This window comes from Eschrichtius robustus, chromosome 7 (genome assembly GCF_028021215.1).
Source record: "Eschrichtius robustus isolate mEscRob2 chromosome 7, mEscRob2.pri, whole genome shotgun sequence".
Lineage (NCBI taxonomy): Eukaryota > Metazoa > Chordata > Mammalia > Artiodactyla > Eschrichtiidae > Eschrichtius > Eschrichtius robustus.
In genome coordinates this window covers 108,497,952-108,510,886 of record NC_090830.1, presented here as the reverse complement: position 1 = coordinate 108,510,886, position 12,935 = coordinate 108,497,952, and the positions used below count along the sequence as shown (strand labels likewise).

The 12,935-nt window shown below is 53.5% G+C and overlaps 2 protein-coding genes across 2 annotated transcripts; one reads left to right on the top strand and one right to left on the bottom strand.

Moving 5' to 3' along the window:
• The first annotated feature begins 400 nt into the window (after positions 1-400).
• Positions 401-2,398, top strand: FRAT2 (FRAT regulator of WNT signaling pathway 2). Its single transcript, XM_068548997.1, has one exon. The coding sequence runs from the start codon at positions 401-403 to the stop codon at positions 1,097-1,099; it is 699 nt and encodes a 232-aa protein (XP_068405098.1). The 3' UTR covers positions 1,100-2,398.
• Positions 2,399-11,176: 8,778 nt separating this feature from the next.
• Positions 11,177-12,719, bottom strand: FRAT1 (FRAT regulator of WNT signaling pathway 1). Its single transcript, XM_068548995.1, has one exon. The coding sequence runs from the start codon at positions 12,651-12,653 to the stop codon at positions 11,811-11,813; it is 843 nt and encodes a 280-aa protein (XP_068405096.1). The 5' UTR covers positions 12,654-12,719; the 3' UTR covers positions 11,177-11,810.
• Between the last annotated feature and the right edge of the window lie 216 nt (positions 12,720-12,935).

The window sequence follows — 12,935 nt, the reverse complement described above, 5'->3', positions numbered from 1 at the left end:
CTCATCCGGCCAGGGAAGTACGAAGCTCTCCCCATGCCCCGGATCCCCTCCTACGCAGACACCCAGCGCAGACACAAGCAGGCTCCGGCCGCGGCCCTGCGCCGCCCGTGACGGCCCGCGCTGCGCCACCTCCTCTCTTGTCCCCCCCGCCCCGGCGCGGTGGTAGGGCCCCGCGGTAACGTCACCCATTGTTTACAAATCAACCCGAGCCGGTAGGATTTCGGCTCCCGCGGCTGCTGGCGCGCGGCGAGGGTGCCTGGCGGGCTCCGGCTTCCGCGTCCGCCCCGGCTCCGGCTTCGGCCTCAGCACCGCGCCCGGCTCCGCCGCGGCCCACCGAGCCCCGGGGGCAGCCGAGCCGCCGGCGACTCCCGCAGAGCTCCGGGTGCCCGCGCGGGGGGCCATGCCGTGCCGGAGGGAGGAGGAAGAGGAAGCCGGCGAGGAAGAGGAGGAGGAGGAGGAGGAGGAGGAGGAGGACAGCTTCCTCCTGCTGGAACAGTCGGTGACTCTGGGCGGGTCGGGCGAGGTGGACCGGCTGGTGGCCCAGATCGGCGAGACGCTACAGCTGGACGCGGCGCAGGACCGCCCTGCCTCCCCGTGCGCGCCCCCGGGGCCGCCACTGCAGCCCCCGCGACCCCCGGCGGTGGTGCGGGCGGACAAGGCCCGAGCCCCGGCTCTGCCGTTGCTTCTGCCGCCCGCCTCGGCCGAGACTGGGGGTCCGGCGCCCCCGGGGGCCCTGCGCTGCGCCCTCGGGGACCGCGGCCGGGTGCGGGGCCGGGCTGCGCCCTACTTTGTGACAGAGCTCGCCGCAAGCCCCAGCGCGCTGCCCGGGCCGTGCCGGCGAGGATGGCTGCGGGGCGCTGTCGCCTCCCGCCGCCTGCAACAGCGACGATGGCCCCCAGCCGGGGCGCGCGCCAACGACGACGACCCGCACAGGCTCCTGCAGCAGCTGGTGCTCTCGGGGAACCTCATCAAGGAGGCCGTGCGGAGGCTCCAGCGAGCCGTCGCCGCGGTAGCAGCCACGGGCCCTGCGGCACCCCCCGGACCCGGGGGCAGCCGCAGCCGACCGGACCCTGTCGTCCTGTGCCTTCCCCAACCTTGAACTGAAGCCGCCGTTGCCGTCCTGGGAGCGACCGCCTAGGCTGCAAGGAGGCGCGTGGGGAGAGACCTCAAGCCGAGAAGTTACCCGCCCTGGCGGGGCTGTCGGCGAAAACTTGAGCGTGGAGAAATGCACGGGCCAGGGCGCGTCCGTGTCGCGTGAGAATTTCCCCGGCCACCTCGGGGACGGGAACCTGGGGTAAAACTGGGAGAACTATGGCAGCTATTTGCATCAACTTGTACCTGACTTAACCCTTGGGGGTGTCGTGTGCTTGGATTGTTTGAAGATACGGCTCCAAGGGGCGAGAATCGCGAGGGCTTTGTAACAATACTTGAAAACTGATGACACGAATACATTTTATTTTCCGGTGGAGGAACTTAGTGAAAACGGTGCTACAATTGCTGTGCAAAGAAATTCCGGAGGGAAGAAGAATGTAAAAGCTTGGTGGTGGGTGGGTTGGCATCGCCCGACCCCTTTCTCCCACATCATCGGTGACAGGTCAAGGTGGGAGATGTGAACTCCAGTTGTCGGGGGCAGGGAGGTGGAGAATTTTGCAGGTGGGTCGAGGTGGATGTGGACTTTTAAATGACTTGACCTTGCCACCTGTGTTTCAAGGTCACGGTGTGCTTGGACGGAAGGTTGTGGGCTTCCTGGGAGAGCTAGCTGACCCCTGTGTCTTTTCTTTCTCTTGCTCCAAGAAGAGCCCTGTCTGTGCTTCGCCACCTCCTAGAGTCTCCAGAGGACACACAGGTGGAGAGGGCTGTGCGAGGAGAGTTATTTGTTTTCCTCTGTGCTCTCCTTCTGTCCAGAACTCCTCCTCCTCCTCCCGAGAGGCCACTCTTGGCGGTGCCATGAGCTTTCTCAGAAACAGGCATAAACAATGTCTTATGTCTCTCTCCTGTCCTCCCGGCTGGCCTTTCTTATTCCACCCTTTCTGATGTCTTCACTGCATGGATGAGACCCCCGCTGTTTTTCTGCTCTGTTCTGGCCCTCTGTGGAGCCATAGGCCTGAGCTTTCGTGGGTCTTCACCCCTCAGTTTCCTTCTGCCACCAGCTCTTTGTGAGTGACCGAAACCGTTTTTTAAATGGGACTCTCCAAGAGGAGAAACCCCAGGCTTTACCCGTATGAAACTTGACGGCGCTTTAAGTAAGGTGCCACCCCCAAACTTTAAAGGAGCTAAACTAATTTTTTTAAAAAGATTCAATGGCTTGTTCATCCTCCAGATGTAGCTATTGACGTACACTTCGCACCGGAGTGTCTGAAATTGTGGTGGTCCTGATTTATAGGATTTCTTAATTAAAGTGTCTGCTGAATAAATTTGGTTTTTGTTTTGGAGCATGCTTTGGCTTTTTGGTGGAAGGTGGGGGAAAGAAAAGCACAGAGGGGACACGTTTCATAATGAAGTCGTGATGGAGAGGGGACTTGGGGGTCGAGATGTGAGATGGAGACTGGTGGAGCTGCAGTCGATGAGTGCTTCTGGGTCAATGTTCCACAAGATCAGAAAATTCAGTCCAGGTTTTTAAAAACATGCTAGGTGGGATTTCACGCCCTTTGTGGAATAAGAACATAGTCCAGAAACTTTCTAGGCTGGAGGGCAGAGGCCAAGTGATTTGCTGTATCTGGAGGAGAGTGGAGGGAGGTGAATTTTCTGATTTTTTTGTGTTTGAAGAATGGGGAGGGTATAGACAGAGCCTGCCTATTTTCTCCTTTGAGACTGACCCAGTCTTGAGCTGTGGCCTAGGGAAAGGACAATAGGGTTTTATAGCAGTGTATTTGGTAGTTGTAAAATGGGGTGTTTTGAGCAGATGGGGGTTCAGTTAATTAAGTGGCTCTCCTGGTTCTGCCCTCAGTCTTATCTTCCCCAGGCTTGGGGCCCTTTCCCACAAGGAAGCCTTTCTTGGTACAGCCCATCTCTGCTAACCAGCCCCAGGGGCACCTGTCCTGCCCAGCACCTTCTCACACGGGCTGCAGGGGAAGGCTAATGCTCAGTGGCTCAGTTTGACTCAGCCCCGCTGCTCAGCAGCTGTGTCATAGTAGGCAAGTCACAGCTCCGTGTGTTTGCCTCCTCTCATGTATAAAACAATAATAGGTTGGTTGGGAGGGTAAAACGAGGACCTGAGGTGTCTGGGACACTTAAGGGCTTAAAAAATGACAGCTGCTGATTCTTGCTGCCACCACTGGCCCTTCTTCCTTCAGTGGCCCCCATCTGCCCCTTCAACGTGCCCCACGTGCCCTAGCACTTCAGCCACCCACTCCTTTCCACTGTGAGCACAAGTCACTGCCACCTCTTTTGCTTCTGTGTCATATAAGTCCCTTTTCCTGAACTTCCAGAAGGCCACCTCCACACACCTTCCAAATGGTCTGTCTCTGCTGTCATCATTCCGGGGGCTGGCACTTGACACACGTGCCAGGTACTGTTCTGGGTGTTTTAAATCATCTCATTATGTCATGGCTTTATTCGTCATGAGGTAGGCACTGTTTTCTTCATTTTATAAATGAGGACACCGAGACCCAGGAGATTAAGTGATTTGCCTGAAGTCACCACCTTTTAAGTTAAGGAGCTGGGATTTGAACCCAGGCAGTGCGGCTCTGGTTTCTCCTGCTTTCCTCAACCAGAGCTTCCAGTCATACTGTACCACCTCCATGAGACTTTCTTGACACCGTTTTCTCCCATGTTGGATTTATTAAAGTTCTTCAGAGCATCCCACAAAAACCTTGACCCAATGAATGCCTCAACACAACGGCATCACCATTTTCAAACTTTTCTTGCAGGCCAGCCACATATGTGCAAGGCGCTGGGGATCCGGGATGAGACAGGGTTTCAGACATCCTGGAAGAACCCACGAGCAGGTTTGGGGCCAAGACCTTCACATAAGGTAATAGGAATTGCATAAGAGAGGCACAGATAACAAATGGTAGATGGCTGCTTTTTTTAGAACCTCAAGTCTGTAAGATGAGGGCATAGGGCCAAGATGGTGAGGTCTCACCCAATGCAGCTGTCTTCTGGGTCTGCAGCATGGCCAGGACAGCACTCAGGAATGAAATTAGAGTGGTGACTGTAGACTGACAGGACCTGAAGATCTTCAGGAGCTGAGAAGCCAAGGTAGAGAGAGGGAAAGGGGACTGAGCCCTGTTTGGGCAGGAACTCTGGTAGGCACCTTTTACAAGATGGCCCTTCACTCTTTACAATGGGGAGAGGTAGGAGAGGTCGAACAGGATCTGAACTCACGGCTCTTAAGCTGAACCTCTTACCTCCTGTCTGAGCCTACCCACACATTTCTTCATGAACCTCAGCCCCAGCTACCGATCAGCTGTTTGCAAAGGCTGTAGAGAGCAGAGTCCTGGGCCTGGGGAAGTGTGTGCAAAGGAGGCGTTGGCCATTTCCAAGGTGTTGCGGCTTGGGATAGCCCATTCCTAGTACTTGGCCCAGGGATGATTGTGGCTGGGATATCCCTAGTCCCTTGGAGTGGATGGGCACAGAACTGAGGACATGGGCATGGGCAGAGTTGAGACAACTCCATCTTCTGAGGGATCCGAGGCCTAGGTTTCCCTGGTAACATTCTGCAAGTCTTGAGTCCAGAAGGACAAGAGTAATAGGGAAGTTGCAAGAAGCTGGTTGGTTGTGTGAGTGTGTGTGGTCGGGGAGGGGGTTGATTAGGAGTTTCATGTGGGAAGTTACAGGGACCGCAGCCTGGTGCCTCCTAAGTGATTAGGAGTTGGAAGAGAGATCAGGGCTGAAGATAAAGATTTGGCAGTTAGGGCTAAGAGGGGTGGATGGAGCCTGGGAGATGCTGTCAGTTGGGAAGGAAAAACACTAGCCAATGTACGTAGCACTTACCATGTGCCAGGCTGTGTGCTAAGCACTTTACAAAGACCAAGAGTAGAACCCAGAGAAGCCAAGGGAGGCTGAAGTGTGAACTGTAAGGGGTGGTTGGGTATGTGTGTCTACATACATGCACAGGTGCACACACACAAATGCAGAGCTATAGCTATGTGATCACTATGTATACCCTCCGAGGTCAGGTCCAGGGTATATGGAATCAGAGCTTGCTCAGTGACCTTCACTGTCTTTCTTTAATCCTGAAGTTATTCAACTTCTCTTTATCAGCACCATTAAGCAGTGTGTTTGGAACATCTGCACTGTGAGTTCTTGCCCTGCTTAACCCAGCTGAAGAGAAGAACTATTTATGGTGCATTTGGAGAAAGGTGATTATGACTCTGGTGTCTGGGGAGGATTTTCAGGAAAACCTAGGAAACCGAATCTAATTTAGACAGTAAAAAAAGAAACGGGCAAAAGGCAGGGCAAAGGTAACAAGATGATAACCAGCTTGTGATTCTTTTTTAACCCACCCAAATCAATAAGTCAAACAAACTCCCTGAACACTATCAATTGGGGGCTGTGAATTTTACCCCCTGTGAGTCAGTTAATTGATAAAGCAGAGCAGTTAATAAACCCTTTGGTATCAGATTTAGATTTCATTCTATTGTAGCATAAGGTACAGAGAAGAAGGATTCCTTCACACAAAAACATACCCAGCCATCTCAGGCGTGAAGGGTTATACAAAGTTGTTTCAACAGCCAACTGGTCCCGGCCTCCCTGTGGTAGGACAGTTTGTGACTTAGAGTGCTGTCACAGGGGACATCCACCTCTAAGGTCTCCCTGAGTCCTGCCCTTCAAACCTACCCAGACTGAGTGCCCCATCCCTTCGTGCCCCCTCTAGGAGCCTTATCCTTTATAGTGTCTTCCCTTCAATTCCACCCTTTGCCACTGTCCTCCATCCACAGTGGGATGAGTGCAGGTCTCTCCTGCTTGTGCAAACCTTCCTTTGGTTCTTTTTTTTTTTTTTTTTTTTAAATTTATTTATTTATTTTTGGCTGTGTTGGGTCTTCGTTTCTGTGCGAGGGCTTTCTCTAGTTGCGGCAAGCGGGGGCCACTCTTCATCGCGGTGCGCAGGCCTCTCACTATCGTGGCCTCTCTTGTTGCGGAGCACAGGCTCCAGACGCGCAGGCTCAGTAGTTGTGGCTCACGGGCCTAGTTGCTCCGCGGCATGTGGGATCTTCCCAGACCAGGGCTCGAACCCGTGTCCCCTGCATTAGCAGGGGGATTCTCAACCACTGCGCCACCAGGGAAGCTCCCTTCCTTTGGTTCTGTTTTCCCTTTTTAGTTGCTGTCCCTCCTTTCCCATCCTCTCCTCTAGGCACCACAATTCATCATCTGTGCCCCAAGCACTCTCTTAGCCTCCACAAGTCTGTTGAAGTTGCCTGTTTGTTTGCTCTGCAAATGTTTACTAAATGCCAATACCCAGGGGGTGTTACTAAATGCACTTATGTTTCAGGCAGTCGCCTAAGCATTTTTACTAGCATTAGCTCAATGAATCCTCACAACCTGATGAGGCAGGAACTTTATTATTATCAGACTTGGCGGACAAGAACTGGGAGGTGAGAGAGGTGAAGTAACCTGCCCAAGGTCACAGGAAGGAGTTTTAAAGGAAAGAGCTGGGATTGCGACCTAGGCAGTCTGGCTCCAGAGCCTGCATTTTAACAGCTACCTGGTACTGTACTGAGGACTATGGGTTTTCTTTTCGAAATGTGTCCCTTCTTGTCTTTTTCTGTCTTTTTGCGCCGAGACCCTTATCACCTGGTGCCTAAACTCTTTGAGAAAAGAAGACATTCACATATGAGCCCCTGAGATAACCCTATAATGACAGTAAATGAAATGAAGAGTGAGAACAAAATGAACTTGAAGATCACCTCCTGCGAAGAAACTGCACAATTTTCTCAGTACAACTTATAGATGGGAGTGGACAGGGCAGGCATGAAGACCTACAGCTGAGCACTGAATTTGATTTAGAAGGATTTCTGATAGGAATGGGGGAGTTAAGAGCTGTGGCTTCAGAATGCCCTCCCCACAAACCCTCCCCTTTGTGATATTCCTGCTGCCCCTACTCTACGAGTCCCAGTCCTGAGCTGTTTTTAAGGTTTGGCTTGAAGGGGACCTCCACCCTTTTCTGATTAAACCTCTTCTAGACTGATTATTCCCTTTCTCTACACTTCCCTTAGCACTTTATACAACAGGGGTGCATGTTTAAGAAACGTCTTATCTTCAGAGCAAACAGGTTTATGCCTTCTAAGAAACAGATTGAAGAAGTCAATAAAAGGCAGGATTTTCCACAAAAGACTTAAATTAGTGGCCTTAATGCCGTAGCTTCCGGGAATTATGTTTTGTTTTATAAGAGTGTTTATTGGCTATTTTGCTTCTCATACATGATCTAATTTCACCTTCACCGAATTCTTCAAGGTAGGTGCTATTCTTATCCCCATTTAGCAGGTGAGTTAATTGAGATTATTGAGGTTAAGGATCCTGTCCCAAATCACACAGCTAACAATGCAGGGCTGCCTTCAGAGCCCGTGCTCTTATCTATTACACCTCCTGGGACACATTGTTATGGGAAGGTCATTTGTTTTCCCTTCAGTCATGGATGGAATACCAGGAGGAAGCGCTGCATGGGAGAGTTTTGCTGCTTTGTCTGCACCAGCCTTCCTGTCCTGGTGTTCAAATGGAGTGCACCTCAGAGTGGAAACCTCCCTGTGCTTCCATCTCTAAATGAGGCGGTAGCACTAGACCACTGAAGGCTGAGCTCTCCCGGGGCTGACATTCTGTGATTACTGAGCATCAGTGGAAGAGGGGGGAGCTAATTGAGTGAGTTAGTAATTTGGTTGCCAGGGTAACTCTTTCCTGATTGGAAGGTAGGGATCACAAGGTTTGACACAGGCTTTGCTGGATAGGAAAGTGGTGTCTGATGTGCACTCCATATTTCTGCTTCTGAGCTGGAAAAGGAAAGAGCAAAAAAGGGTAAAATAGAATTCAAATATTGTAGCATTTATGCCTAATTTAGAATGAAATCTTGGGGTGGCAGACTCTGGAGTTCTTTGTGAGGTGTGGCATTCTTTTCTCCAAATCACGTATTTGTCAATTTCCATGTTTTAGTTTATTTAGTATTTTTTTCATTGAGTTTATAGCTTTGGTCTTTTATCTTACCCAGGCCATTTTCTGTGGCCAGCTGTCTTCATAGGATGCTGAACATGAGAAAATGGTTACCGCATACCTGGCTTTCCCTAGCTCAGCCTAGGGATCTGGGGCATGGTTTTCCAGGGTTCCAATGGCAAGATCATCATGTTGGACAACTGCAGGGGTATCGTTTACATTGTAGTATATGTGTGGACTTATGCAGCGAACAATATTGGACTGTGTATGATGGTATCAGGCTACTGGAAAGAGGCCTGAGCTGGATGACTAGAGACCTGGGTTCTAGGTTCTGTTAGGCCTTTGACTTCGTAAATGACTTTGTAGGTCACTCTGCACTGCCCCCTTCCTGGAATATTTTTCCACCTATAAAATGGTCTAATAACTTTTTTTTTTAAGTATTTATTTATTTGGCTGCAGTGGGTCTTAGTTGCAGCACACGGGATCTTTAGTTGTGGCATGTGGACTCTTAGTTGCGGCATGTGGGATCTAGTTCCTGGGGGCACAGAGTCTTAGCCACTGGACCACCAAGGAAAAATGGTCTAATAACTTTTAAAAATCATTAATGTAAACCCTGACTTATTCCAAAAGATGTCTTGGGGGTGACTAGTAAGATCTTGCAGGATTTTTAAAGATGGACGGTTTACACCCTGTGATGGTTACAGGGTTATAGTGCAGTTAAAGCACCTCATAGTAGGCATTAGTTTTCTCCAGTCTTCCTTTTTGAAGGAGGGGGTTGTATTACATGAACCCTATGGTTGAGTCTAGCCTTAACCAATCATTACAAGAAGCCAGCACGTTTGGGGCAGTGGCATTGAATCATGGCCAACTTGGCCCTGGATTGCTCCTAACTCTTTGACCTCCAGGAAATCCCACCTCGTCTAAGAAGTGAGGACCTCAGGGCTCCTCCAATGCCAGGGGAAGTCAGCACCTGACCACTTTCCTTTTGCTCAGAGCCCAGAGGTGGTAGCCCATTGCATTGTTAGAGGCCCCCCTTCCTCAGTTTGTGTTAGAGCCTCCATAGTCACCATTCCTTTGCTGGGTGGCACTGGACTGAGTCTTCCACAACGCTTCCTGGGCAGGTTGTGGGAAATGGCTGGCTTGGTGTGTTCTGGAGGTACTTCTCAGAGACCATCAGGGTCTGTGTGTGTATTTGAAGAGAGAGAATGGGAGGGTATAAACAACAGGCATTGAGTCCAAAAGGGAGTTAGAAAATCAGGTCTCTAAATCATACAGCACTCAATCCAGAAAGCACTTGTGGGATCACAGCATGCCCTTGTTTTATGAGAAACCGAGGACCCAGTCGATTGGCTACCAAGGGACAGTCCTGGGAAGGAAGGGGTAGGGACTGGACTATTCATCTCCAGGATGTGGCAGTCACAAGGAACCTTTTTCTCATCATCTCATGTCTCATCTGTTGTGTACGATGAGGAAACCGAAGCTCAACAGAGGTTGAGCAACTTGTCCAAGGTCCCCATTTAATAAGGGGACTTGAACCCTGGATATCCTGTTGCCAGCATGGCTCCTTCCTGGAGGAAACAGACTAAAGTAACTGAGAACAGGAGGGACAGAGATGGGCTGCTCCGTCACTGCTTAGGGAGAGAATGGGAGTGAACGTGCCAAGGGCAAAGAGAGGAGAGGAGTCCTTTCATACCCTCCCAGTCGGCTTTCCCACAGCAGGTTTGCATCCTGAGCAGTCCCTAACCAAGAGCTGCCCCAGCCTAAAGGGCCACCTTGTGGAACAAGTCCACTTAATGACCATAGTAGAAAGAAAAAAGTGATAAGCCTCCCAGTCTGAAGTGACTGACTGAACTGATGTCCTTTGCTAATACAGAGGGAGCTTCTCCAGCACTGACTAGTAATCCAGAAGGCTCTAAGGCTTTAGTGAATGGGATTGGTCCAAAACCTGACCTCACTCTCATTTAATTTCATGCCAGCACCAATACACACCCAGCCACGCAGACCCTGTCTAACTAGTGAGCTGCTCAGACACAAAGGCGCTCTAATTACCATCCACAAGCCAGGCTGACAAGGATTTCAAGTGTTTTCATGTTTATGGAGATCAGAGAAACGTGTTCTGTGCATCTTTCCCACCGACGACAAGTATAAAATAAAACCAAACAAAAAACCCAACGCATTTATTAAAAACAGATATTTCAGTTAAGTTAACATCCTATAATCAGGATAGCCACAATTCCAGACACTCCGCTGCGAAGTGTAGGTATGTCAATAGCCACATCTGGATGATGAACATGCCATTGAATCTTATAAAACTAAAACACCAACAATACCGTCTTAGATCCTTCAGACTGAGTGAACGTTATGTTACAAACACTTCACCAGGTTCACAATGGCAAAGCCTGCAGCTTCTCCATTTGGAGGGTCACATTTTCACTCGGTTTCCTTCACTTACAAAAAGGCGAGCTGGCATGGCTGGGGGAGGGGCAAAGGGAGGAAATCAACTCCATCTATCCAGGGAATTGCAGCTGTTATTGCAAAAGGCCCCGGAGAGCCCATTATAAGCTGCTGTGCTAGGCTGTGTGTCCCTGGAGTGCCCCATCACGTGGTGTCTCCTCAGCCCCCAGCTCGGGGCCCCCAGGAGCGCCAGCGCCACGCGCTAGAGTAGGACAGCAAAGCCGAGGGGAAGAGAAGGGACTCGAGGCCACTTCTCGGGGCAGTTTCCGTGAAAGCCCGGGGCGCGGCCGCCCGCGGGAGGCACCGGCGCCCAGCACGTCGCCGCCTCCTCACACCCGCGGCGGCAGCGGTGCGCGTGTCCTCAGGAGACTCCAGCACTTGCAAAACCCCGCGCTCTACTCCGAGTACAGGCGGAACCTGGTGACTCTGCCCTGCTGGAGCCTCGCAATCTCGTGTGCTCCCAGGAAACAGCGATCTTGAACCCGAGAAGGGGCGGACGGGCTGTGTAAATACACTTTCGAGAGGACCGAGGGTTCACTCCGCGCCTCGCCCTCCCCTTTCCCCAGCACCTCTCGGCCCCACCTCCCATCAGCATCACAGGCGCACCGCCTTCCCCCGCCACTCAGAGAACTTCAGGCAGTTGCAAAGCGGGGGCAGAGAAAAGGTTACGTCTATTCAATTCCCCAAAACGTCCTTTCCCGGTGCCGCGTGTTTTATATCAAGAAACAGCACCCCAAAATACACGAGATGGGTTTTTTTAAGTGTCGTAAAATTTCAAGTCTGGCAGTTTGACGTACTCCCTGAAATGATCTACACAGGTTCCTCTCCCCCAAAGTGGATCAGGAACCAGCCCTGGAAAGGTAAAGCAAGTAACTGGGATCATCCTCGTCCTTTGGGCGTTCGGCGATCCTGAGAAGCGCAGACTGTGACCACATGGTCGTCAGGCTGGAGGGCCCGGAGAGGCTGCGTGGAACTGCACGCGGCGCCACCAGGACTGGTCACGCCAATGAGGAGTCCTGCTGACTGTGAGCTTGGGGGGCGCTCTGTAATCTGCCGTAAATAGGACCAAGGAAGTCTTGTTTTTCAACCACATCGGGGCCCTCGACCTCAGTTCCAGCGAAAACATTCGCGATTTTTCGATTCCTCGTCTTCATTAGTTATTTTCCCGCTTCCAAAAGCGCGAGTTCACCAGTCTGCGTAGAGACGCAGCCCTCAGGGGCAACCCCTTGCCCTCCAGGCAGAGGCTGGCGATGTGGCCACTCTCGGGGTGTTTGTTAGCTGCCGGGGTCTAGAACGCCGTCGCCAGTTCTGAGCTGCGCCCTCCTCCCAGACGAGCCAGGGTCGCTGCAGGCCGCGCGAGGGCTGCGGGGCAAAGGGGGCTCGTGCACTGGGGCCGACAAAGGGCCCAGGAGCTGGCGTCGGGGAAGTTTTGCGTGTAACTGCAGCCGTCGCGAATGAAGCCTCCGCACGGCCTCCTTGATGAGGTTCCCCGAGATCACGAGCTGCTGCAGAAGCCGGTGCGGGTCGTCGTCGCCGGTGCGGGCTTGAGGCTGTAGCCCGCGTCGCTGCTGCAGGCGGCGGGAGGAGGCGGCGTCCCGCAGCCATCCTCGCCGGCAAGGACCCGACAGCGGCTGCGGGGCGCCTCGCTTGTCAGCTCCCGAAGGCCCATCAAGGCTGGGCTGCGAGGGCAATGGGGACAGCGCGCTGGGGCCTGCGGCGAGCTCGGCCACAAAGTAGGGCGCAGCCCGGCCCCGCACCCGGCCGCGGTCCCCGAGGGCGCAGCGCAGGGCCCCCGGGGGCGCCGGACCCCCAGTCTCGGCCGAGGCGGGCGGCAGAAGCAACGGCAGAGCCGGGGCTCGGGCCTTGTCCGCCCGCACCACCGCCGGGGGTCGCGGGGGCTGCAGTGGCGGCCCCGGGGGCGCGCACGGGGAGGCAGGGCGGTCCTGCGCCGCGTCCAGCTGTAGCGTCTCGCCGATCTGGGCCACCAGCCGGTCCACCTCGCCCGACCCGCCCAGAGTCACCGACTGTTCCAGCAGGAGGAAGCTGTCCTCCTCCTCCTCCTCCTCCTCCTCCTCTTCCTCGCCGGCTTCCTCTTCCTCCTCCCTCCGGCACGGCATGGCCCCCCGCGCGGGCACCCGGAGCTCTGCGGGAGTCGCCGGCGGCTCGGCTGCCCCCGGGGCTCGGTGGGCCGCGGCGGAGCCGGGCGCGGTGCTGAGGCCGAAGCCGGAGCCGGGGCGGACGCGGAAGCCGGAGCCCGCCAGGCACTCTCGCCGCGCGCCAGCAGCCGCGGGAGCCGGAATCCTACCGGCTCGGGTTGATTTGTAAACAATGGGTGACGTTGCCGCCGGGCCCTACCACCGCGCCGGGGAGGGGTTGCGCCGTACCGTTGCGGGGCGGGG